General features: G+C 43.0%; 6 protein-coding genes and 2 non-coding genes across 13 annotated transcripts, besides 5 other annotated features; 4 read left to right on the top strand and 4 right to left on the bottom strand.

Moving 5' to 3' along the window:
* The first annotated feature begins 297 nt into the window (after positions 1-297).
* Positions 298-734: a mobile genetic element.
* Positions 735-3,244: 2,510 nt separating this feature from the next.
* Positions 3,245-3,316, bottom strand: tRNA:Glu-CTC-2-3 (transfer RNA:Glutamic acid-CTC 2-3). The gene has a single exon. It is a non-coding gene; the product is annotated as a tRNA-Glu (tRNA).
* Positions 3,317-4,135: 819 nt separating this feature from the next.
* Positions 4,136-4,166: a mobile genetic element.
* Positions 4,167-5,630: 1,464 nt separating this feature from the next.
* asRNA:CR43426 (antisense RNA:CR43426) lies at positions 5,631-9,954 on the top strand. 2 transcript variants are annotated; one of them, NR_048314.2, is made up of 2 exons: positions 5,631-5,892; positions 7,931-9,954. The 2 variants fall into 2 exon arrangements; NR_048315.1 differs by lacking the exon at positions 5,631-5,892 and adding an exon at positions 7,661-7,714 and having other exon boundaries at positions 7,931-9,288.
* On the bottom strand, positions 7,790-9,032 carry CG32462 (uncharacterized protein). Its single transcript, NM_168966.2, has one exon. The coding sequence runs from the start codon at positions 8,766-8,768 to the stop codon at positions 7,914-7,916; it is 855 nt and encodes a 284-aa protein (NP_730750.1). The 5' UTR covers positions 8,769-9,032; the 3' UTR covers positions 7,790-7,913.
* Positions 9,711-9,919: a mobile genetic element.
* Positions 9,955-10,102: 148 nt separating the features above from the next.
* CG32459 (uncharacterized protein) lies at positions 10,103-11,579 on the bottom strand. The gene is made up of 3 exons (NM_168968.2): positions 11,312-11,579; positions 11,067-11,258; positions 10,103-11,018 (listed from the first exon to the last, which is right to left on the bottom strand). Exons 1-3 carry the CDS (start codon positions 11,513-11,515, stop codon positions 10,347-10,349), a joined length of 1,068 nt encoding a protein of 355 aa, NP_730752.1. The 5' UTR covers positions 11,516-11,579; the 3' UTR covers positions 10,103-10,346.
* Positions 11,580-16,306: 4,727 nt separating this feature from the next.
* CG13239 (uncharacterized protein) lies at positions 16,307-17,010 on the top strand (the record flags this gene model as incomplete). The annotated part of the gene is made up of 1 exon (NM_141165.2): positions 16,307-17,010. The coding sequence occupies one exon, from the start codon at positions 16,307-16,309 to the stop codon at positions 16,763-16,765; it is 459 nt and encodes a 152-aa protein (NP_649422.1). The 3' UTR covers positions 16,766-17,010.
* Positions 16,911-16,973: a mobile genetic element.
* A 2,373-nt stretch (positions 17,011-19,383) lies between the features above and the next one.
* On the top strand, positions 19,384-20,016 carry CG33169 (uncharacterized protein). 2 transcript variants are annotated; one of them, NM_176390.1, is made up of 1 exon: positions 19,384-20,016. In NM_176390.1, the coding sequence occupies exon 1, from the start codon at positions 19,503-19,505 to the stop codon at positions 19,677-19,679; it is 177 nt and encodes a 58-aa protein (NP_788568.1). In that variant the 5' UTR covers positions 19,384-19,502; the 3' UTR covers positions 19,680-20,016. The 2 variants fall into 2 exon arrangements, with proteins under 2 accessions (NP_788568.1, NP_001137999.1); NM_001144527.1 differs by having other exon boundaries at positions 19,384-19,779.
* Positions 20,017-20,119: 103 nt separating this feature from the next.
* On the top strand, positions 20,120-23,055 carry CG33170 (uncharacterized protein). 3 transcript variants are annotated; one of them, NM_001144528.2, is made up of 4 exons: positions 20,120-20,445; positions 21,291-21,344; positions 21,398-21,480; positions 22,920-23,055. In NM_001144528.2, exons 1-4 carry the CDS (start codon positions 20,431-20,433, stop codon positions 22,981-22,983), a joined length of 216 nt encoding a protein of 71 aa, NP_001138000.1. In that variant the 5' UTR covers positions 20,120-20,430; the 3' UTR covers positions 22,984-23,055.
* Positions 21,559-22,632: a mobile genetic element.
* Positions 22,695-23,763, bottom strand: EMC4 (ER membrane protein complex subunit 4). 2 transcript variants are annotated; one of them, NM_001316459.1, is made up of 3 exons: positions 23,617-23,763; positions 23,427-23,556; positions 22,695-23,374 (listed from the first exon to the last, which is right to left on the bottom strand). In NM_001316459.1, the coding sequence occupies exons 1-3, from the start codon at positions 23,670-23,672 to the stop codon at positions 23,060-23,062; spliced, it is 501 nt and encodes a 166-aa protein (NP_001303388.1). In that variant the 5' UTR covers positions 23,673-23,763; the 3' UTR covers positions 22,695-23,059. The 2 variants fall into 2 exon arrangements, with proteins under 2 accessions (NP_001303388.1, NP_649424.1); NM_141167.3 differs by having other exon boundaries at positions 23,008-23,374.
* Positions 23,764-23,785: the final 22 nt, after the last annotated feature.

Genomic DNA, 23,785 nt, shown 5'->3' on the forward strand with positions numbered 1-23,785 from the left:
CCAAATTTTCTTATACATAGTTTGTACACCTCGCTGCTTTTTTCTTTGTCCACAAAATTTAAAAAAAAAAACATAAGCAAATACTCACCACAAAAATTATTTACCAATTTCCTCAAATTCTATCGTCTTTAAAAGGTTTATTTTCCAATGCAAAAATGTACTTGTATTCCATAACGTGTTATTTAATTATACCCCTTAGTTGTAGAGTAAAAGTTCTTGATTCTTGACTTTATTTATTATATTTATAACGGTCTATACCTTCGTAGGGTAAAAGTGTATAATAGATTAGTTGAAAAATATATTTTTGAACAGGATCAACAGCCGAGTCGATCTGGCCATGTCCGTATGAACGTCGAGATCTCAGGAACTATAAAAGGTAGAAGGTTGAGATCAAGCATACAGATTCTAGAGACAAAGACGCATTGTGGACGCATGTTGCCACCCCCACTCTAACGCCTACAAAACACACATACATAACTGTCACGATCAAACTTTTGAAAAATGTTTTTCATATTTTTATTACTAGTGTAAAATTCTATCGATTTGCCAAAAAACTTTTCCACACCCACTCTAACGCCCTAAAGCCGCCAAACCGGTTTTAACTTTATTCTCATTTTCAATATCTATCGATATCCCAGAAAAATTATGAAATTTCGCGTTCGCATTCACACTAGCTGAGTTACGGGTATCACGGAAAACTCGAGTCGGGGAACTCGACTATAGCATTCTCTCTTATTTTTGTCTTGTAAATTTGTATCGCCACGTCCACCAAAACTGAACCAACCTCATCCCATTTAAGACCCACAAAGTCCATAAAAGCTTTCACGCCACCACTCACAAAAAATTGGATATTATACTGTCGTCTTCCCAGTTTCTATAGATATGCGAAATAAAAAAATGTTCCTAATTTTTTTTTGCGAATTGCTATCGCTATTCCAACCAAATTATATATCTTCCTATAAGTACCATTACCTGTGTAACGGGTATAAAATAGTCGATAGACTAGACAAGTAGAAAGAAACGTTTCCAACCATATAAACTATACAATTCCTTGATCTAGACAGCTATCGCAGCCAATCTTTAATATCCTTCATATATATCTTGGTAACTATTAAATCTAGAAGATGGCGGCTTAACTAGTAGAGTTACATAAGTAATATGACATATTAAATTAATATTACATATTATAATATAATAGTGTATTATAATACACTCAAAAGGCATTTACACTTAACATTTTCGTAGTTATGTCTGATTGAAACAAGACATTATTTTAGAGCCCTGAATTAAGTAAATTCCGTGTTAAACACCTTGAATTAAGAAATATATATATATATATACATATATACATATATATATATATATATATATATATATATATATATGAATTAAGTAAATTCCGTGTTAAACACCTTGAAATAAGAAATATATATATATACATATATATATATATATATATATATATTCAAAAGGCATTTACACTTAACATTTTCGTAGTTATGTCTGATTGAAACAAGACATATATGAAGTAATGAAATGTTTCAAAAGTCGAACCGGAAATGACCTGCAGGGAATATGTTGACGAGCATCAGATACTCGTATGGAAGACTAAGGATACATATGTGCTGCCCACTTAACTTCCCTTTCCGTTTTGAATTAGAGCACTTTTAAATGCAAGTGCTTGGCTGCGTCCGTTATCTCATCCGAGATACCCCTTCGAGGGCGATAAAGGACTCTACTCCGCGTGCATGCATTCAAACTTGGCTTGCGTATTGCAGCAGGATTCGGCAGGATGAGCAAACAAAACAAAGGAAACAGTTGAGTGCATTTTAAATTTCGTTGCTATCGATTTTCGTTGCGAAAAAGAGGCGGCATGTGTGCAGAGTTCCAAGTGCGAAAGAGAAGATAGCAGGCATCCCCATGTTGCGGTGCACATACATACGTATATATGTATATATGTATATGTACGACCACCTCCCCACTTCAGCATGCATACATATGTATATGGAGTAAACATAAAAAATGCAAATGTGCACGGACATAATACCCACCCCTTCGGCCCACTCCCTAGCCGTGTGCATTGTGGATGCAACAGACCGAGGCCTGATCCACGGCCAGAGCCTCATCCTTGAATGCACCCAAAAGGGTTCGGCCGACAAGCGCTTCTCCTGATGCCGGGCATATGCTCCCCGGAGGAGACGCCTTTCCCCGGACCGCTCGGAAAAACGTCTAATGAAGTTGGAAGCCGGTTGTCAGCTGCATCCAACCTGGGTGGTTGGCGGATGTGGAGACTTCGGAGTGGAGGGTGGATGGTGCATGGTGCATGTTGGATGGACCTTGTTCGATGTGTTGTCAGCAATTCAACCGCACACAGGCGATTGCCAATTTGGGATGCACGTCCCCTGGACATGCATGCAGCATGAACACATCCTGCGTGCACAGTCAGGTGCAATATCCGCAACAAGAGAATTGTGCATTTTTAAATAATATTGCAATGCCTTGTTCGCGGCCACGCCCCCCTCGATTAAAATTGCAAATGAATGGCCATTTCTGTGCTGAAGTTTGCGGTCTGTCCTCAAAGGGTGTTCCTTGGGAGTGCCGAGGCCTAATGGGGAAATACACGTGGCTGCGTCTATATGGCATCCGAAAACTTTTCTCCAGGCTCATAGTTTACATACACTGATTAATCAATGCACGTGGAGCGCACTTCGGGGAGGGAGAGCTGTGCTGCATCTAAAGCAATCAATGGACGCGGCAGAGTCCGTCAACTTGCCCACTCTTCAACTTCTGGCCATATCATTGCGCTTCCCATTGCCGATGGCCATCGAGAGTTGGCGATGAAGCTCATTCGGGAAATCATTCATCAGATGACAGAAACCGGCAGAAGCTCCGAGCCAGGCAGCCCGCCCGACTTTCGGACGGACCAAACGACAAGCAGCAGATGAATATGGATATGGAATATGGATATAGACGAAATGGACATTGATGCATGTATCACACATGAATCAAGATAATGGCAGGCAGTGGACGAAATGGTCCGAAAGCTTAATTACATAGCTGAAATGCTGAATGCTCCCACCACTGAGATGGTATTCTGGGCATACTCTTGAAGCAAAGACACTAGAATAATTATTATTATTCTTATTATTATTATTATATTTATAATTATTCTAGTGCCTTTGCTTGAAGTCTTTGCAAAACAAAAAAATTTGGTGGCCATCAGCTGCAAAAAATCATTTCACACTTCCCATACCGGGAATTGAACCCGGGCCTCCCGGGTGAGAGCCGGGTATCCTAACCACTAGACAATATGGGAGTTGAAATATATGTGTATAAACTAGCAACATGAGCCACACTCAGCCGTGCTATAAATAGAAATTCAACTACAGGGTGACTCGTGCGCGCGAGATTAGATTCGGACGCCGTTTAACAAGGTTATTAAGAATACCGTCTTGAAACCCTGCCGCGATTGGACTTTTAACCGAGGGACTTCTTATTTCAGCACATACGGATGCACATACTTAAACGTCGCAATCTTTTTGTGCTCATAAAGTATGTATGAAAATGTAGCCCGTGGACTTGAACGCTACAACAATAAAGACCGAGCGCCACATGCAAAGCAAATTGCAACGAAACACAAGAAAGGATGGCTGCCGAAAAGGGAGGGGAAGTGGGTAGTGACGTGGGGGTAGGATTTAGCTACAGATCGCAGAGGGGTTGAACCTGTTTGGCGCTGGCTGTGTGCCCCACTCGACATATTGAAGTATATTAATTAAAAACATTTTCATTTATTAAAAGAGCAGCACGGTGCTCATGGAAAGGTCGTCAGGTGTGGGGGCGCACGATGGTGAAAAGCTGCAGCCGTTTCCACTGTAAGGGCTAACGAGGATTACATCATCGATGCAATTGTAACATAAAATATCTTCACATTTTTCGGTCTTGATTCGTTAAAGATTTTTGGACTATTAAACCCCTAAAACCTTTTCAAAAATATTTAGACTTTTCTTTCCTTTATTGTTTGCCTTGCCAATTTTTATCGATATGCCAAAAACACTCTGGCCACATCCCTCCTTTAAATAATTTTAAAATTTTTTCCCCCAGAAAACTGATGAAATTTTGCGATCGCCTTTCCTTGGTAGGGGAAGTCGACTATAGCATTCTCTCTTGTTTTAATTTAAAAACAGTGCAAATAGCATATGAAAACGAAGTATACGATTTTAAAGAATGATATGCTAGTTTTAAGATTTATAAAAAATATGATAGCTTGTTAAATTTTTGAATTATTCATTTTTTAAATTTTATTTCGCTTAATTTATAATAAATAAACCTCAAATGGTCCGTGTTTCATGAGCTCTATCGTAGAGAAACCTTTAGTGCTCGCATGTGGTATGTGTGTAGGACCAGACCATAAATTTGAATGATACCAGCGAAAACACACATTGCCAGTTACTTTGTTGCTAATTGGGGTATAGGACGACTCTACTCTAATTGAAATACAACACACAACTTGACTCACCAACTCGCAGGCCCGCAGAATTATCAGACTTTCCCGCAGAAGGCCGAGTACTGGAGACGGCTTTTGGGCTGTCTTCAGGCAAGTGAACTTGTTTCTCTTTTGGCGCTGCGCTAACCAGACACCATTTATCATTACGGGACCGAACTGGGAAAACTAGATTTCTCTGCCGCCAACTGACCGAGTAGAGACCACGGCCACAACATCCATAGCCAACTCGCTAAAAAGTCATTGATCGTGGCTGGCTGGCGCTGCTCACTTTTCGATGATGCCTGAGATATTTGCAAAAATTAATTTTAATTACCCTGCAATGTTGTCGCTAAAAACCCCTCCGGTCGCTGTCTTGTCAATTCTTCGTAGACAGCTGATCAATAACATTTTCTTCGGGCATATCCGCTTCTAATTAAGATCCAAGATGTTGGCAGTCGGTTATATAGTATGTAATAACGCTTTTTGAAATGATTCGTTTTACATTCTGATATGTTAGTTCCTATCATAATTTACTTGTATATAAAATTCATGTCATATTCATATTATGTCATATTCATGATGACATAATATTTCACTAATAGAAAAGATACAAAATTTTATTCTGCGCTCTGTCCCTACTTTAATTCTTTAAAAAGGTCTCCTTTAATAATTACACGATCACTGTGAAACAAATTCTACATAACAATTTTGCCACTCCCACTCTAACGCCTACAAACCTTTTGTGAAAATGTTTTGATTTTTCTTCGTTTTATTGTATGTCTTGACAATTTCTATCGGTATATCAAAAGCACTTTGGCCCCTCCTAACACCTACAAAAAGCCCAAAACGGTCACGCCCACGCTTTACAACAATTATTAATTTTTTCTATCAATATGCCAGAAAATAAGTGAAATATTCCGATCGCGGTATATGAAACTGTGGGAACTTATAACATTCTCCATTGTTTTTTCTTTGTCTTCAAATGTAACCTAATACTAGCTTTCCACAATTCAATAGAAGTTTATGGTAGTGTTTAGGTAGTGATCTACATTATTAGCAGCGTACTTTTTAAATATTTGTAAGCCCCAGTAAGTCCCGACATATTTGACATTTCATTAATACAGGCAAAAACAAAAATGAATCCGCAAGAAACAGAGCGTAGTGTTTCCGGTTTGAAAAGAACAGGAGTCAGCATTGAGGCGACATTACATAACCTTACAATAGTTAGGAAGCGCCTCAATGCTATCGCTGAGCATTTCCAGGAACTGGACACCGCACTGTTTAGACACGGCATTACGACCATCTGGGAACACACCCGTATCAAGGCCGCCAGGGAACAGCTTGAGGCCACGCGTCATCAGAAGCAAATATCTAATCTTCCGAGGGAATGCGAGATCTAACAAAAGCAAGCAAGTATATCGATATAGTTTAGATGTATACGAAAATTAAAAGTACAGAAAAAACATTTCAAAAATCATCAATCATAGTGTATGCTTAATTCATTAGGAAGTATGTGAACGTTGCCACACCCACACACCACACACTCTAACGCCCACAAACCGCTCAAAACTGCCATGCAGACGCATTATTTTGTAATTTCTATCGATTTGCCAACAAATTTTAAAATATTTTTCTTGTAAAAGGGGAAAAGATATGCATCCTCTTATTTCTTTAGTATTTAAAAAAGATTCTTGAAAAATTTGTATTCACAATCTTAATCAATCTCAATCAATAATGTATGCAACACTATCTGTTTATTGAGAAATGAAATGTAAATTTAGCAAGCTATTCTAAAATGTACCCTATAGGCGCCGATTCTTTAATATTCTTGTTATTGAATAAATATGTGCCAAATATACCTTTAAGCCCCAAATCTCTGTCACATTTCCTCTTGCTTGCATTATAGCATCTATATCTTTGGCTCTCTAAATTAATAAAAATCTCTCCAAATCCTTGTTCAAAATCCTCCTGTAATTTTTAAGAAGTTTCTTGCTGAACCTTTTTCTGACGGTTTCAATTATCAAATATAAATTATTGTCAATTCTGGTCTCCTCCTCCCACTCCCCCACTTCACTGCAATGCCCGCAACAGTTAGCAATGGTTTTTTGTGATGCAATGACCTCGAACTTTGGTCGCTTGACATTTGCATGCAGTTTGAAGTTATGACTTTGGCTTTCTTACATTTCAGTTTCGATATGGAATTGTTTGCCCCGGGCTATAATTCCAAATAGGAATATGATGTGTGATTAGTACGTTTTCAATAAAAACTTCTTGGTATCAATATGTAAAGGCATCCACGATTGCTCACACTAAATCGCATGCGATTTTTTGCCAGCCTGAAAAGCAACGAAAATCGATAATACTCTCCCAAGCCCACACTCTCCTGCTCTCACCAACACTTCTGCAGGGCGCATACCTGCAGGAGAGAGCTCCCCAAATTGCGCTCTTCGCTGCCCACTGCCCACTGCGCTGCGGCTGCGACGCCTGCATCGCTGGTGGCTGCTCTCGAAATCTAAATTTCAAGTTCGTCTCCCGGGCAATCCATCCTGGCAGGAGGTTTTTGCCTTGCCTAGCTACTACCACTCCCACTCCCACTGCCACTCCCGCTCCCTTGCATTTTCTGCATCTGCGGAAAGCAAAACGAAGCAATAAATACATACATAGTAAAGGCTACACAACAAAGGGACGTCCCCGGACCCGAACCCGATCCCGACCTCTCACCACCCATTCCCTCTTCCGAACCGCTCCGTTCTGCGCTGGTTGAAAACGAAACCGGATTTCGTTTTGGTCGATTTTCGCTCACTTTGCTACTCAACTTGGTTGAGCTGCCCTTTTTTAGAAGTTCTGAGTTGTCTCGTGCTGCGCGCCGCCTCACTGGCGTTTTTGCATTTGACTGAGTTTTCGGAATGCAGTTTTGTTTTATTTGGCCTCACAGTTCGTGCCATTCCTGCTTTATTTGCTCGTTTGCGTTTATTTTCGCTCTCGTACTTCTCAGCCTGATTCAGTTTCCGTGCAATGTTTTGCATATTTGCGTAGTGGACAGGTTTTACTTTTATTTATTATTTGTGTTTTATTTTTAACTTTCCGCGACTGGCAAAAAGAGAACGAGAAACTCCTTTGTTTTGGTTTTGAAACGGAACTGGTTTTCTGAGTCAGTTGGCTGCTTGGGCACACAGTGGGGCGTGGAGAAATCTCTAGAGTTGCAGGAGATTCCCTTCGAAACCTTATTCCGTAAGTTCGCGGTTAATACAAGATGAGCAGGGCTTAATTAAATCGATTGAAATAAAACTAACAACCTAAGAAATTGTTTAAGGGGTACCTCTTATTTGTCGCACAGAATTCGTATACTGCTTCCTGGCGAACTTTCGATCAAATTATATTGTCAGCATGGCTATAATAAAATCAAAATGGGTCAGATAACTAAGGCTTATCATTTTTCGCCTTCAGATTCGCAACTGCATTTTCGGGCATCACCGGGCAATCGGGCCACGTCCACGTTATAAAGCCGGAACTCGACATTTCGGCGCCGCACATTGAGCGTGACCACCACGCAGTAGAGTAGCATCTGCAAATGCTTGGCCAGCATCACGTAGAAGGCGCCCATGTCGTCCGGGAATAGGGCTTCGGCCCACGCGGAACAGTCGAACAGGAAGTAGCCACCATCGCGGCTGGAGCTGTGCCCGAAGGAGAAGCGACGCTCCTGGCACTCCAGCAGGCCAAACTGAAAGCGCGTGAAGAAGTAGTTGAGGCCCTCTAGCGAACTCATTTCTCTACTGGCTGGGGAGCCCGAAGGCCACCAGCTCAAGTTGCACCTGGCATCGTCCACACCCGAATGAAGGTCCCAACGCTCGCTCTGCTCCACGCTGGCGCGGAAGTAGCGGTTTCCATTAACCACGATGGCGTCCAGCAGCTTTCCGCTCCACTCGCCAAGGTGGCGGAATGTACTGGCCACACAACAGGCCACCACGCAGCATCCGAGCGTTTGATGCCCACGCACCTTCCGGTCGAACCAAGGAGCCCTCGGATGCAGTCCGCCCGACAGCGACCAGAGTCGTCCCGTCAGCTCCACGTCGAAGTTCTGGCTCCGAGCAGCGACGCAGTTGCGGCCCAGCCGCTGGCTCCAGATCGGCAGACAGTTGGACGGCGTCAGCCAGGTCATTGACTCGCTCCGCGCTGACAGCAAAGCAGTCTGCCCCAGCCGCCTTAATATGCCGCCGGTACTGGCACACTCCTCGCTGCAAATTTTCCACAGTTTCCACATTTTCCAGGTGCCACCTGTTTCCATCGGGCAAGATGTAAAACCTCGGCGTTAGCGTCGGAGGACCCTCCGAAACTAGGATGTCTCGCACAAAGTTGTGGGTGCGCATGCGCCGCATTATGGACGATAAATGCAAGGCGACTGTGAACTATAAGGGCATAAAGGGCAGCGAAATAAGCAGGACATTTCGGAAGGACTCCCCAGTACCCTCCTTATGTCACGAAAAAATGTAAGGTGTTGGAAGTGCTTAACGGACGAAAATTTTGAACTGAACTTAAAGACAGAGCCTACCGTAGCAACTAACGATTAAAGAAATTGACTTCTAAGGAACATTTGTTAGAAATACCTACAAAAAGTAGATTTGAGTTATGCGGCTATCATATACTGGTTAATCAGCTTAATGGAGTGGAGTGTTAGGGAAATGGAGACATGCGAGTAGGAACGCGGCTCTTCCCTGGATTTTATACGAACGCCACCTTGCCGCAGTTTCACACAACTTTTTGGGTTTCTTAAGATGACTAAATAAATTTGTACTGTCAAGAATATCTCAAGAATGCCTCTTCAGATTTAGAGTGGGCGTGCATTCGCAGTATACTGCTGTGACTATCAGATACCAATCAAATAGTGCGATAGAGAAATAATATGCAAGCAGCAAATCCATTGTCTAGCAATCAGAATGGCGACATTTCTAGCTCATTACTAATCATATTACAAATAGTCCGAATTGATTAGACGCTTATTAGAAGGATTTTCAAATATTCCTTTTTTTGGTACTCAAAACAAAATGTATTCATAGCAATGGTAATGTTATGTACATTACTTATTGAGCGTTGTTCGGTCACTTTGCGAACAATATTTTTACAAAACTCTCTTTTAATACTAAATTTAATATAAATATGCCTATCTACTAATTTTAATAATTAATTAATTTTAAAATTAAATTTTCATTTTCAAAAGCTGGTCAACAAACAAAACAAGAAAGAAAGCCATAGTCGAGTTCCCCGACTATCAGATACCTGTTACTCAACTAGTGTGAATGCGAACGCGAAATTTCATCAGAAAAAGGTTTAAAAAATTTCCAAAGTGTGGGCGTGACCGATTCGGCGGCATTAGGGCGTTAGAGTAGGCGTAGCAAAAAGTTTTTTTTTGGCAAATCAATAGAAATTTACAATACTAATAAAATTATGGCCGGTTTTAGAGTGTCTTATTATTCAAACAAATGTTGAAATTGTACTCCCTCTAGCTAAATAACAAGTTAAAAAAATTGAATTGAAAAGTTGCTTGTTTTTTAATAAACTTAATAAAAGTCAAAACTTAAATTGAATGAATTTATTAATATTAAAAAAAAGTTGTCGGCATATACAATTTGCTGCTATTTTATATTTTCTTATACAAGGAATGCTTATAATTTGTATGATATCGGCCTATTAAAAACTAATTAATTTCACATACCAAATGCTTATTGGGTCGGAAAAGTTATGTATTTAAATAACAATTATTATTATTACTATAATTATTATTATTACAATAATTATCATTATTACTCCGAAAAGTTGTTAGCCCTATCTAATAATCTATAGCTAACTCTCATAAAAACCATATTAATCAAGCTCCACAATCAGGATTATTCTTTGAATAAGCGATATAGCTTTGGTTTTTTGGGTTCCTGCCCCGATCAAATAAATCCTCCTTGGCCCTGCGAAATTCCACTTCCATCTGATTTAGGCGTCGTCCGATTTTATCGCGCACCAGTGCAATCGACACCATTTCCCGCTCCACATGCTCTTTAGTGACCAGACTACGATGGAACTTGTCGCTAAAGATATCAACGGAGTGGTCCAGGGTAAGCATTTTGCATTCGAGACCCCGGAGATTTTTACGGAGGTACTGGGCCCGACTGCTGAGGTCTTCCTTCGGTCCGCTGATGTCTGATGGTTCTAAAACGCTGACAGCGCCGATTTGGCTGTTTGGTCGTTCTTGGCCTTTTCCTTCCGGCTCATTGACGCTCACATAGTACTTATGTATTTTCAGCAGGTTGGCCCGGAACCGAGCCCAGTCCGCAGTGTCCGGATCTTGCTCCATGCCAGAAGTAAACTGATTGATTTCATTGATGAGCAGGGCGAGTTCACCATTTCGTCTGACGTCGCCTTCTCCTAGAGGTTTTCCCGCTTTGTTCTTACGATCTGGAATCTGAGAATCGTCTTTGGTCTTTGCTTTATTCTCAGAGTCATTCTTCTGCATAGCAGGATTTTCGTCCTTTGGCTCCATTAAGCCTTTCTGAAAGCGTAGCATTGAGGAATATGAAATGGTGCTAGAAACTCTTACCTTAATCAGGATTTCTTTGAAGCTCTTAGCCTTAGAGGTCAGCTTGTCCATGAATTCGTTTCGCATTTCTTTGACTATCTCAGCAATTCCACTACGATCCGCCGACCTGGACAAAAGACCCGGATAGTCCGGATAGTCTGTAAGGTCCTCGTTCGAGGGCTTGTCCAATGAGTTAATGTCAATTAAACCCTTCTGCGGGGTCAGACTTTTGTTAACTACCGAGCGTCCGTGGTGGCCATACTAACCTCTACTAGAAGACCCAGGTGAATGTCGTAGGAGCTAAGCTCGGATGGATCAGCTAACTCATACCCAAATGGTCTTATCGTCTCCTGGCTCTCACTCTGCTTCAGGGTAAGCTGGCTATCTGACGATCTCACATCACCCCATGGTTCGGACACATCCAACTCCACGGAGGCGTCGTCGGTGGGCAGTTCGCGTTCCAGTTCCATTTAACCGAAAATTTCCAAATTACCAATGCTTGGATAAGTAGAAACCTATCACGGCAAATTTTAAATATGTTAATTCCTGCTAAATTACTTGACTCGAAATCTTTTGCTCTGACAGTCGACACAGAGTCTCCTTCCTTTAATTCATTTCATTGAAGTAGAAAGGGGTGCAACCGCGGCTGCGATCGTGATAACCAGTCCTGGAGAACAGAGAGCGGAAATTAACTTTGCGTTTCTGTAACGCATTAGTGCAACCAATAATTTGAGGCATCGTAAACACGTCGTAAATTTTGCACACGCAAATTTAGGTCTTAATATTCTACAGCGCTCAGCAGACAAGCAACCACAGCTCCCTGTTCAACTGCCAGTCGTAATTACAGTCCATTAAGTTCGCTGCGTTTGCGCTGCCCTACCGTTTCTTCTTTATAAATGATAAGTGCCGCTTGCCGGCAACCTCCCATGTGATGGTTTGCTTTGACGAAAACGTCTCTTATGTGGCATGCAACAGTCTTTGCTGAGGTGCAACAGTCTTTGCTGAGGTGTAACCTATATTCTACAAATGAACAAGAAGAAAAACTATTCTGGATCGCTTCGACTTTTAGTTACGTTACTCGTGGACTGAGAGGAAACTATCTAGCAGGTCAAAACCACATCTAAATCTCTCGACCAATACTTCCATTTATTGGCCGAATCTTACAAAAAGGGTATTTACACAGCGAGGTTTGTTTTCGGAAGCATAAAACATTGTTATTAGTTACAAATCTCCCGAGTTCTGCGAGCCATCATATATCCAATTACACGGATTGAAGAGTCCAACTCAACCCAACTCTGTTCCAGAATCTATCTCCCGCTCTTTCGGGAAAGGATACACGTAATCGTCGGCTTTAGAGATAAGTTCCCTTTACAAGAGTTGGCATTCCTTCCTGTTGGAATACAAATTTAAACTCAAATCATAAATATTTGAGTAAATAAATATGTATTCTGCAGAGTGCAAACGTTAAGTTTCGCCGCCTTCTTATAGACTTAGCTCGTTTGATTGCCAGAATGTGGACGATAGTCACAGACTAGGTGGCTTGGCTATTCAACAAGGCGTTTCTTTTTATTTGGCGTCCTTTTTCTTCACTCGGTTTCGTTTCGAACGCCAATTGGCCAACCGAACTTGAAATTTGATATCGGGCACAGCGGCAACCTGTTGCCGTTGCACCAGCTTGGCCAAAACCCGATGTTGTCTCGCTGTCGCCAAATGTTGCTGTGTTGCCCACGTGGTGTCATGAACCTGCCAATCTGATGCAGTAAGGAGAAATTATTTTGTGGAAAGTTCGAGCGTACATTTCTCATGCAACTAAATTTAATGGAAACCCCGAACACTTGGCCTGGGGCAAAGAATCTTGGTTGGTCGAAGCTTATAGACTAATGTCGAGTTGAGTTCAGTAAACTAAAAAAAACCTTCTTTCATAGTGTTCCATATTGCGAAACGCATTGCCTAATCAAAAGGATTTAAAGCATAGAACGCATAGCTCTTATCAATTATAACGTGTAACATGTATACGGTATATTTTAGGGTATATAAAAGGGTATACAAGATTCGTTGATATGTACATAACAGGTAGCAGGAAGTACTCTCCTGATTGGGATCACTTAACCCTTAAGCATGCAGATTCTAGTGACGCCTTCGCCACTTGAGGATTTGTCTCTGCTGCATATAAAATGGAACTTGGCGACATGGACTGAAAAGAGCAACTGCAACCAACACCAAACAGATCCACGCGCTGTTAAGTAACCACTACAGCCAAATGCAAATGATGTGGCACCAACCGGAAAAAAGGGTCGAATGCCGCCCAAATCCTGCCTTGGGTTTCAGAATACAAAACGTCGGGATGGTGGCACACTCCAGTTAACACACCACCGACGACGGACACGTGGCCAATGACAAAGCTTCATTGATCTTCTGGCAAGTGGCTAATTAGGACTGGCCCAACCCAGTGGGTCCTCCCAGAAAGGCACGGCAGTTGCGCACCACTGAATGGCAGCTGATTTGCCAGCTGATTTGGAGCTAATCCAATGTGGGGCTTTGTCGTGTGGGGAATGCAGTTATTAAGCCACTTACATGTATTTACCTTAGAATTCCGAGCCACCACCAACTGTTGCATGTTGGCTAATTGAAAAGATGCGTGTTCCAAGATTGTTTCCGAAGACGGGTCCCTATTAGTGATCGGCTTAGGAATCGGAGCTTGGACTTGTGTGGTCTTCTCCACTGATAGTTGTGTCGGTGGTGATGACTGACACCTTACACCGTGCCATTTACCTGTGTTTTAGACCCTGGCACTGTGACTCTATTCCCCACCGCTCTTCTGGCGCTATTTGATAACGATCTTGAATGGTTGCAGTATGGGCCAATGCAATTACCCTAGAACAGCGCTTCCGCGTTGACCAGCGCCGTTGGCAACCATGACGGGCAAAAATCCCTGCACCTAACCCAAATAGCAACGCATTGTCCGGCTAATGAGCGGGCTGCATTCCTGCAACTCACGGAGAAGTGTGCGCAACTTTAATTTCCAGCGCCATAAATCAAACCGCGACCCGGCCGACTGCAGCGCGAAGGCATTCGCTTCTACAATAAATGAAGTAGTTACCAGTGACCATCGCGATGGATCGAACACCGGACAGGTGGCAATCCTCGAGCAGACCATTCATCTCCATCGGCCTCGTCGCGGCCGTCATGCAGGGAATTCAATTCACGCCCGCCAGGAATGCTTTTCAGAGTCCCCCCGTCCCAGTCCAAGACCCAGTCCCAGTCCCGATCCCCTGTTCATCGCATGAGGCGATAATTAGTGCGCAATTGTCGTTAACGCCGCCTTTGTCTATTTCTGCCACTTGTCCACTTGTCCACTTGCCTACTTGGCCACTGGCAGGGAGATGGCGATCCTGAGTCAGCAGATCGTCGTTCGCCAGGAACGTGACGGGCAGCCCAAGTGCAGGCAGCCGATAGGATGACCGCCGTGAGCTCAGTGCCGCACAGTGCAGGGCCACAATACTACACCCCGAGTGCTCCGCTCGAATGCTGGCTGCATAAATCATAAAATAAAAGACACTAAAAAGGAAAATAAATCAAGTGATAGCGCCTGAAAACCGGGCGGGCATTAGAGAAATCTCTGGCCCGGCTACCAGCTACCAGCTCCAAACTCCCAGCTGCCATCTCCTCGGCCAGGCCGAATATTAATTGTGAGTGCACCGGGCGCATCAATTCAGAGCTGCAGTATCCACACAAATGGGAATGGGAATGTAGATGGAGATGGGAATGTAGATGGAGATGGAGATGAGATGAGGATGGGTATGAGCTTGGGCAGAAGACTGAATCTGAAGCTGGGACACAGGCGCATGCGTGACGCTGAAGTGGCCTCCGATTGCCTTGAAATATGACGACCAGTTTTTGCATGGATGTGAAATCTGCTGGATTTCCAAGAAAAGCTTTTCAAACATTTTTCTTATTGACTGAAATATATTAGATCAATGTAAAAGTTTTTGACCAAATATATAATAGCATTCCATGCTGCTACACGCAGTCCTGTGAATTATGTAAATCGTATTCGACGGCGTTCCCATTCAGCATATGATCCCGGATGTATGCGGCTGGGACCACCATCCCAGGCACGCGAGCCAGGTTGGAATTTACCACAAATTCGCACCCATCGATGGCCATCGTCGCTGGGATGACGCATAGAAATGCTCTGGAAAAGCAATTTCGGGTTGCGAGTTTCGCCAATTAACAATGGCACAACGTTAATCGAAACGAAGTACAGTTTACACGGCTTCGCCAGAAGCCTCCCGACCGCAGATGGCCAGCACATGCTAATAGCGCCACATCTCTCGTTTGCTCACACCAAACGTAGTTTCTCTGGCCCATAAACTGACTGCCAACTACCAACTTCTGTCCATTTGTGGATGCCTCCCGTTGAGTCGGGACGTGGACGGTGACGGGATGGGCACGGAGATCGAGAAAACCGGCAGGCAACCATTCAGGCAGCAGGCGGCGGCAAAAAGTGGCAAATGTAATTTAATAAATTAATTACATCAATTAGCTGCTGCATTTTTATTGAAATTGCTGTAAATATTGGGCTAGACAACTCGAGCAGCCAGCAGTAGGCATTTTGCGCGAATTTATGGGACATTTTTCATCGCCGTTCGTCGGAGGAGAGTCTAACTTATGGCGAATTTATGCGACATGGTCCGGAGGAGTGTACTCCTGGCACGGGACCAAATGAAGGCGCTTTGTATTGATTAGCGTTCGCTGATCCAGACAAGTGGCCCACTGTCTTGCGGGCCGGACCATGTGATCTAAAACAATTTTCCAGCGGCAGACCGCACGGAGCGATATGTGCACTAAGTCAAGTTCCCCATCCCATCCGCACGCCGGAGCAGATGGCTTAATTTACGGTGTCGCGCGCGGACGTGACTGAACTGCTACCACCTCCATCTGCATAATCACCTGGTTACTGACCACTGGACACTGGACACTGGCTACTGGCCACTGGCCACTGACCACCGGTCACTGGAAATGACCGAAACAATTGGCGACCGCATTCGGTCGAGCATTTGAACAGTGGCTGCATATTGATGGAGCGCCAAATGCACTGCTGGAAAGGTGCATTAGGTGATTGATTTGAGCTTCGGCCTTTGCTTTGCTTTTCGGGTCAATGTCAACAATTTTTTTTTTTGGGTGGGACGCACTGTCCGAATCTTAAGCAGTTTGTATAAAATCGGGCCCCGCCGCCCCAACGCCACATATTCATCGCAATGGCGCTCAGCTCGACTGTTGTCTGTCTTCTCGCCGGTTTGCTTCTCCTCAGTCTCGCGCGGGCAGATGTGGGCGTGGCCACGCAGCGTCTTCGCCCAGCGGATCAGCAGAAATCGGCCCTGTATCCAGCAGCCGGCTTTAAGCCCTCTAGACAGTTTGGCCTTCCGGCAACCGACCAGCAACCGAAATCCGCTCGCCTTGTGGCCAACAGTGAAGCGCAGGAGGATCTCGACGACGCCGCCGAGGAGGTGGAGGTGACGCAACCAAAGACAGTTTCTGTGCCACGCCTAGTTCCTGCTCCAGGGCCAGCATTACCGGTAACTCCCACCATCGCATACTATCCGGCCGAAGCCGTGGGATTCGTCCAGCCATCAACTTTCGCCAAGTTCATCGGTGGCCCACAGCAGGCTGCACCATATGTAGCTGCGTCGCAGTACTACCAAGCCTATTTTGGATAGACACGAACAGATACAGATACAGATAAAGATACAGAATACATTAAAAAAGGATTTATAACGTCTTAGTTAACTTATATAACTTTAATTGTTAAACCTGACCTGTTCCACACAGACAGTAATCCCATACATATGTCCAAACATACATATGTCCATCTGTCCGTATGAACGTCGACATATCTGAAATTATAAGAGCGATAAGATTCAGGTTGTTTCAGAGTAATAACAATAAATATACAATATACAATATACAATATACAATACAAGTGTTTCAATTTTTCTTTAATTGGTACATTTATCTTATCTCCCGTTGATATGTGTTTCTGTTGTATAACATAATTTACCATCCTGATCAAGAATGTTTTCGATCTAGTTTTTGTTATTCGCTCTAAAAAACTCCATTTGGGCCCAAATAAAATAGCTAACTGCTTACGAAAGAATCTGAATGCCCCTTATTGATGTTTTTCCCATTTCGTTACTTATATTTTGGTGTTCAAAATACAAGAATTACACAGTGATTAGTGATTACCTAGTGTTGGCAAATTCGAGAAATAAATGATCAATGATCAATGTCTAGTTCGAAATTCACATCAAATATATTGTGGTTTATTGAAGAAAACTTTCAACATATGAGTGGCTTAGAATGAGTACATTTGTTATTTGCGTAGCATGACAACCCTCGGCTATTTGTTAACAAATCCTACTCGTATCCTGAACATAGGCCAGATGGTTAGAAGTGCATTGCGTATTACATTTTAACTTCGATCCTAGCTTGTTTGTAAATTAAGAAGTGCTACCACTAAAATTACTTCTAAGTTGCCTGTGGTACTTGCGTTTAATTGTTCGTTTGATCATTCGAATAGTGCGATCGGAGGCCATTCGACGAAGCCATGCTCCATCAAAACGCCAAATCCTCCGAAGACAGCAATTCTGGCTGCTTGCCGTTTAGATAGAGGTGGCTCGGGGGGGGGGGGGGGGGCAGCTCTGACAATGAGTGAGCAACGATAATCTATTATGACCGTAACAAGAAATAAATCCCAACTCGGTAATCCATCATTTTACGAGTTGGCAATCAAAACAAGGGGTTTAGCTAAGAGTTGGTCTCCCGGCCCCAAGGACGGACAGGTGGACCGGGCTGACGGACGGCGGCCTGGCCAATCAGCGGACTGGCCATCACACATAGCTGGCCAGCGAGCTAACGAACAGGCCGTGTATGATGGTCGTGTAAGCGCTGGCCAGAACCAGGAAACTAAGATTGGACCTGGACGGGAACACGACTTTCGGACAGCCGCGTGCGCATTGAGGCCAATCTGTATGTAACGTGAGGACTCGCCCGGGCTGGCAGGTCTAGGCCTTTAGGGGCCGGCTAAATAGTTGCCAATAATCCGTGTCCAAACTGATCGGGTTGCCGTTTATGGTAATGGGCAAAATTAGATGCCGAAATGTGCGTTGGCTCGCCAGGCTTCATTACCAATGCACAAACTTGGCAGTGCGTCCCGACTGATTGGCCACTCGGCCACGGTTGCCGGCCAGCGGTCTGCATTGTTATTGCTTCATCAAGTGTGCAGCGGCCAGCTTATCCAGCACGTCCGGTGTCCACAATATCCATAGTGTCCAGCACTCGCGGCAGAAGCCCAAGCAGTGACTGCGTGGCATAGACCCGACCCCTGGGAGTATTGCGAACTGCTCAAACATTTTCGAAATCGCATTCAGAGGTGAAGGTGCAACAGTTGCTGGCGTATCTTGTTTCGACGGCCTCGGGTGCAGTTAAAGGGCTTAAAGGGGCGGCAGGCCAGTTAAAGAAAAATATGGGTTAGATTCTTCCGCAGCGCCATGCCAGCGGTCAATACAAAGCAAAATTGAAACGCGGTTCTCTCCGCCTCCGTTTAGTACCGCCTGAGGAAGAACAGAAGCTGTGCAGCATTGACAAAAACCAACCCAAAACCAATAGCTATAATAATGTATAAATATCATTTTTGAATAATAGAAAACTTTCAATTACTAGTAAAAGGTACTCTTTCGAATTTTCGATGCTTGGTATAAAAAAATACCTCTGAAGCAGATAGAAAAACATTCAAATATTTTGACTACGATTTACTTTTAATCTGACTAAATTCGAGTGAGATTTTATTCGTTGCAAGAATTTTGTAATATTTATTGTAATGTATCGTTGTTTCGTTATCTTTGGACAACGTCTATACTCACATATATGCATATACGTTTTTGACTTTCGCCTGCAGTCAAAAATTTATTCAGTCGGCTTTATTTTCTTTTAAACTATATTTATTTTATATTTTGTTTGGGTAAATAAAGTATTCACTATTGACTGGCAAGTGAATTTTGTACAACTTGCTACGACATTTTTATGTTCAGATGGAGGCAAATACAGCCCCAGGTTAATTGATGGCTTTCTAACTTATGAAATGCGTTATTTAATTATAAAGACTTTTTTAAACGCGCGCTTCCGTCCCAGAGACATTGTTCAACACTAGTCGGCCGGACGTGTCATCAGAGTAACCCGACCAGAAACTGCATGAAATAAGCAGCACTGTCGACAGTCAAAAGCTGCCTGCTTTTAGCCAGCCCAGTCGAACGTTTCTTCTTCTTCTTTGGCCCAGAAACAACTTGTTGAACGAAAGAAGGCCAGCTCTCTGTTTTGTTGCTCCACGCACACACATTCCGACGAGTGTTACACGTCACCAGATTAAAGGAACTATCGCAAAAACTATCAGTGATAAAGATGCGCCAGCTGAAGGGAAAGGTGAAGGAGACGCGCAAACAGAAGAAGGAGCGCAAGCTGGACAACCTGGAGACCCAGGCGAAGATCCGCACCGTGGTGCTGCCGGCGCTCGGCGTTTTGGCGGTCTTTCTGGTGCTGTTCGTCTACTTGAAGACCCGCCCCGCGGTCTTGGCCTAATGTAGTCATAAAATGTAGTTTATAGTCGTGGTCAGTGCAATTGAATCGTTGTAAAGACATATAGCCTTAATAGTACAATTAAATCACAGTTCGTCCATCCAAAAAGCATGTTTTACATAAAGTGGATTTTCCATGACACGAACAACACCCTGCTGTTCAAGTGCAGTTCCTGGGAATTTGAGATTTGGGGACAAAATGTATCCGAATTACGGTCGTTGGTGGTAGTGTTGAAAACCGTCTAGCGCTTTGGCGGTTGATTAAAAAAGGGCACTAGGAAACGGTAAAAACCGTAGCAGAGGCACTTCAATATGTAAATATGTGCATATGTATATTAGAGAAGGCGGCATCCACCAACATGTTTTATTTTTGGCCGTTTTGCGTTCAGTTTTTAATTGCGATTGCCCTTGTTTCAGTTTCACTTACGCCCGTCCACCGAGGAGCTCGTCGTCGGTGACCGCAAACTAATAATTGTTAATACATATGCATATGCATGTACATAAATTGAAGTAAAAGTTCAGTGCTCGAAAGGCAGTAACTTAACTCCATAGTTATCAGAGTCAGCCAAATACGATTACCTAACCATACAAACACAAATCGCAGTGGGCCAGTCAGCTGTTTTCAGATTCCGAGCAGCTGCAGACGAAGCGCCGAAGCAGCGTCGTTTGACGTTTCTTTTTCACATTCTCTCACTTTTGCTAAGACTCTCACGCTGGCGGCTGCGGGTGACAAAGGCTCCTTTAACTATTCCACTATGCTCAAGTTTCTGGTAAGTTTTCCGGTTTCCTGATGTTTTTAAGTTTATGATTCACACCTGAAATCATATCAGATACGAGATACAACTTTTCTGTGGTTTTTGTGGTTGTGTTGCTTTTCGCGGCGATGACGCGCCCCTGCACAGTGGTGAAATGTGTTGTCTAGGGGTTCAAAATCAAAACCAATTATTTGATTAAATATTAATGATTAATATAAATGACAAAATGTAATACATTTGAAAATACCTTCCCAATATCTAACTTCAACAAATAAAAAAATAGTATTAAAAGTTTAAGCAAAATTCAAAATATTCTTGCTCGGATAAAACAAGAGTGGATTGGTAAAACGGTAGAAAGTGCGCCAAAACACCAGTTAAATAGATTCCAAAATTGGTTCAATTTGAGTTTACTTCCCAGTGTGCGCTGTTTGAATACATACATAAGTGACTTTTGGTTCAACGTTATATAAGGCCTCACAAATTCAAATATCCACAAAAATAAAATAATCACCTAGTCGTTGGAAATTATGTCGACCATGACCGCTCAAGCCATGAGTAAACAGATTCGGACTCTTTGAAAAACAACACAGGCCTCACCAAATTGATCGTTTATATAGACTGGAAGTTAAAATGAAACTGCTTGGACTTGGGGCGCAGGTTTTGAGGCTCAAAACTGGCGGGCAGAGTCGCTCTGCGAAAACTTGCCCACCGGAAGTTCGCCAGCCATTGCCGTGCTGTCCCAAAAAACGCTTTTGGACTTTCAAGCGAGTAATATGTTTCTCGACGGTCAGCATGCGAAATAGACATCTTCAGGAAGATTTTCACAACCCACTCTAATAATCCTCCTTTCTCCATTCCAGTTAACTTTTGGCGCCGGGGTGTATACGGGAATCTATGTCTCACAGAACTATGAGGTAAGCCACCTAACCCACATTTGTTCTTGCTCCTAATACAGTGGCTTTTTTAGGTCCCCCGAGTGGATGATCCCCAGAAGTTGATGCAGCGTTTCAACGAGAAACTCAAAGAACTAATGGATCAAACCAAGAACAAGTAACAGCCTTGGTAGTTTCGTACAAGGATAACGTTACCTTCACTAAATTCAAAAAAGTCATAGAGCGACCTTTGTAATTTTTTTTTTTTTTTTTTTTATAATTTTTTTTATTATTTATTGAATCTTCCCTTTGTGTTAAGAGACTAACAATAAGTGTTCAAATCTTAATCTAACTTAATTAACTTTCACTTAGTGATAGTTTTTTTTTTTTTCATTAATGCCCTAATAAGTTTATTGCTGGGCTGGGAGGTCGTTGCGGTGCAGCCGGCTTTGACTGCATACTCGGATTAGTTTTCTTGCGAGGGGATTTGTATGGGTGGTCAGCTTTTCGTTATACTTCGTTTTTTTCTCAGCTATTACTTCGATTACTAATTTGATTTTTAGGTCTCTGTGTATGTTTTCGTTTCGAAGGTACCACGGCGCTCCAGTGATAATTCTCAGAATTCTTGACTGTGCTCGCTGAATAATGTCTATGTTACTTCTGGATGCGTTGCCCCACAGCTCGGAGCCATAAGTCCAGATAGGTTTTAAGACGGAGTTGTATAGAAGAGCTTTGAACTCCAGACTAAGTGGAGAGCGAGCATTTATGAGCCAGTGGAGGTTCCTTGCTTTAAGTTTAAGATGTTTCGATTTGGCTTCTATATGTTTGCGCCAAGTGAGCCGCCTGTCCAGATGAACTCCCAGATATGTTACCTCGTCGGCTTGTGGAATGCATATGTTATTCAAGACCAGTGGTGGGCATGTTTGTTTGTTTAAGGTAAAGGTAACCTGCTTGCATTTTTGAACATTTATTGAAATTCTCCAGTCGGCAAGCCATCGTTCTACAGATGTTAAGTGTCGGGATAGGAGTGCCGTGGCTTTTATTGGGCATTTCGAGCGACTGAGTATCGCGGTATCATCAGCGAACGTGGAGGTTGTTAGATTGTAGTCTATGGGGAAATCCGCCGTATACAGGGTGTATAAGATTGGACCCAGTACACTGCCTTGCGGCACTCCAGCTTCGATTGCGCAATCGCGTGAAGTGCTTGTATCGCATCTTATTGCAAACACTCTGTTATATAGGTATGACTTCAGTAGCTTATGTGTGTTTTGGGGCAACAGCTTGATTATTTTAAACAAAAGTCCATCGAGCCACACTCTGTCAAATGCCTTTGTAATTAAAATTGTAAAAATTTTATAAGTCGAACTTGTCAACTAAACCTGGATTTTTTTTCGATATCTTATATTAAGCTTTCCACGCGCTTGTTTTACAAATTCTGAAAATAGGACAAAGTGCTGAAAAAATGCGTGCGAAGTCGTGATGATATCTTTCTACTGTGGTGAATGATGGCTTTTCCGAATAAAAATTTGTTGCCAGGTGCAACCATGACGAAATCAATGCTAAATAAGATCATATTATCATTCTGTATCTTAATTATTTTACTATTTTCTTTAACAGATCGCCCGGCGAGAAACTAGTGGATGACATCAAAAAGGAGGCCAAGAAGATACTAGACGACTGACTGGCGGAATAAGACCACAATTTTAGTTTAAACCAATTTATCTATGATCAAATAAAGAGAATCTATATGTGTAAAACTAGACAAACGAAATTCCTCCGCCGTAATATTCCAGGCGTGTCTGAGGCTGGACAAATGCCAACCAATCGGAGGCGTGGGTGGGGAGGAGCCCCATGCTCTGGCACTTGTAGAGGGCCAAAGCCACGTTTGCTAGGTTGCCCAGGAAGTAGACGATGCGCTGGCCAGTTCCCTGGGCCCCCTCCGCCATTTTGGAAGTCACCTGGGTGGTGAAGATGGCCTTGATAGGCCGGATCAGCATCATGCCGACCATCATGATGGGAAAAATGGAAATCGAGTTTCCTGACATGTACATGATGAATAGATTCATGGGAATCTGAGGGAATCCAAAGGTTAAGCACGGGTCTTTCCAAAGGGCTGCTACTCACGTTCTTAAGAGGTCCCAGGGCAAGGTCCCACGACTTCTTGATGACCAGGCGCTGGTCGCGCACCACTTCACTCTGGTTCACCAAAGCAGATGGATTGTAGCCCAGCGGCGAAGGAATATCAGCATTTTTGCTGCAGGAAAAAGCAAAAGTGGTAAGAACTTGAGTCACCGCGCAGGCTAGCAATCCTTACCTCCCGTTAAAGTCCAGCGCCCACTTTAACTTTTTTGGGTTTTGCTTGGCGGACATGCTGTGCTTTCTTTTATTTAATCTTTTGCCAATTTATAAAACAAAATGACGATTTTTTCTGACAATTGGTCGCTGAGTGTTGTTCAACGTTAAATTCCGAAATTATTGTAGTG

This window comes from Drosophila melanogaster, chromosome 3L (assembly GCF_000001215.4).
Source record: "Drosophila melanogaster chromosome 3L".
Taxonomy (NCBI): domain Eukaryota; kingdom Metazoa; phylum Arthropoda; class Insecta; order Diptera; family Drosophilidae; genus Drosophila; species Drosophila melanogaster.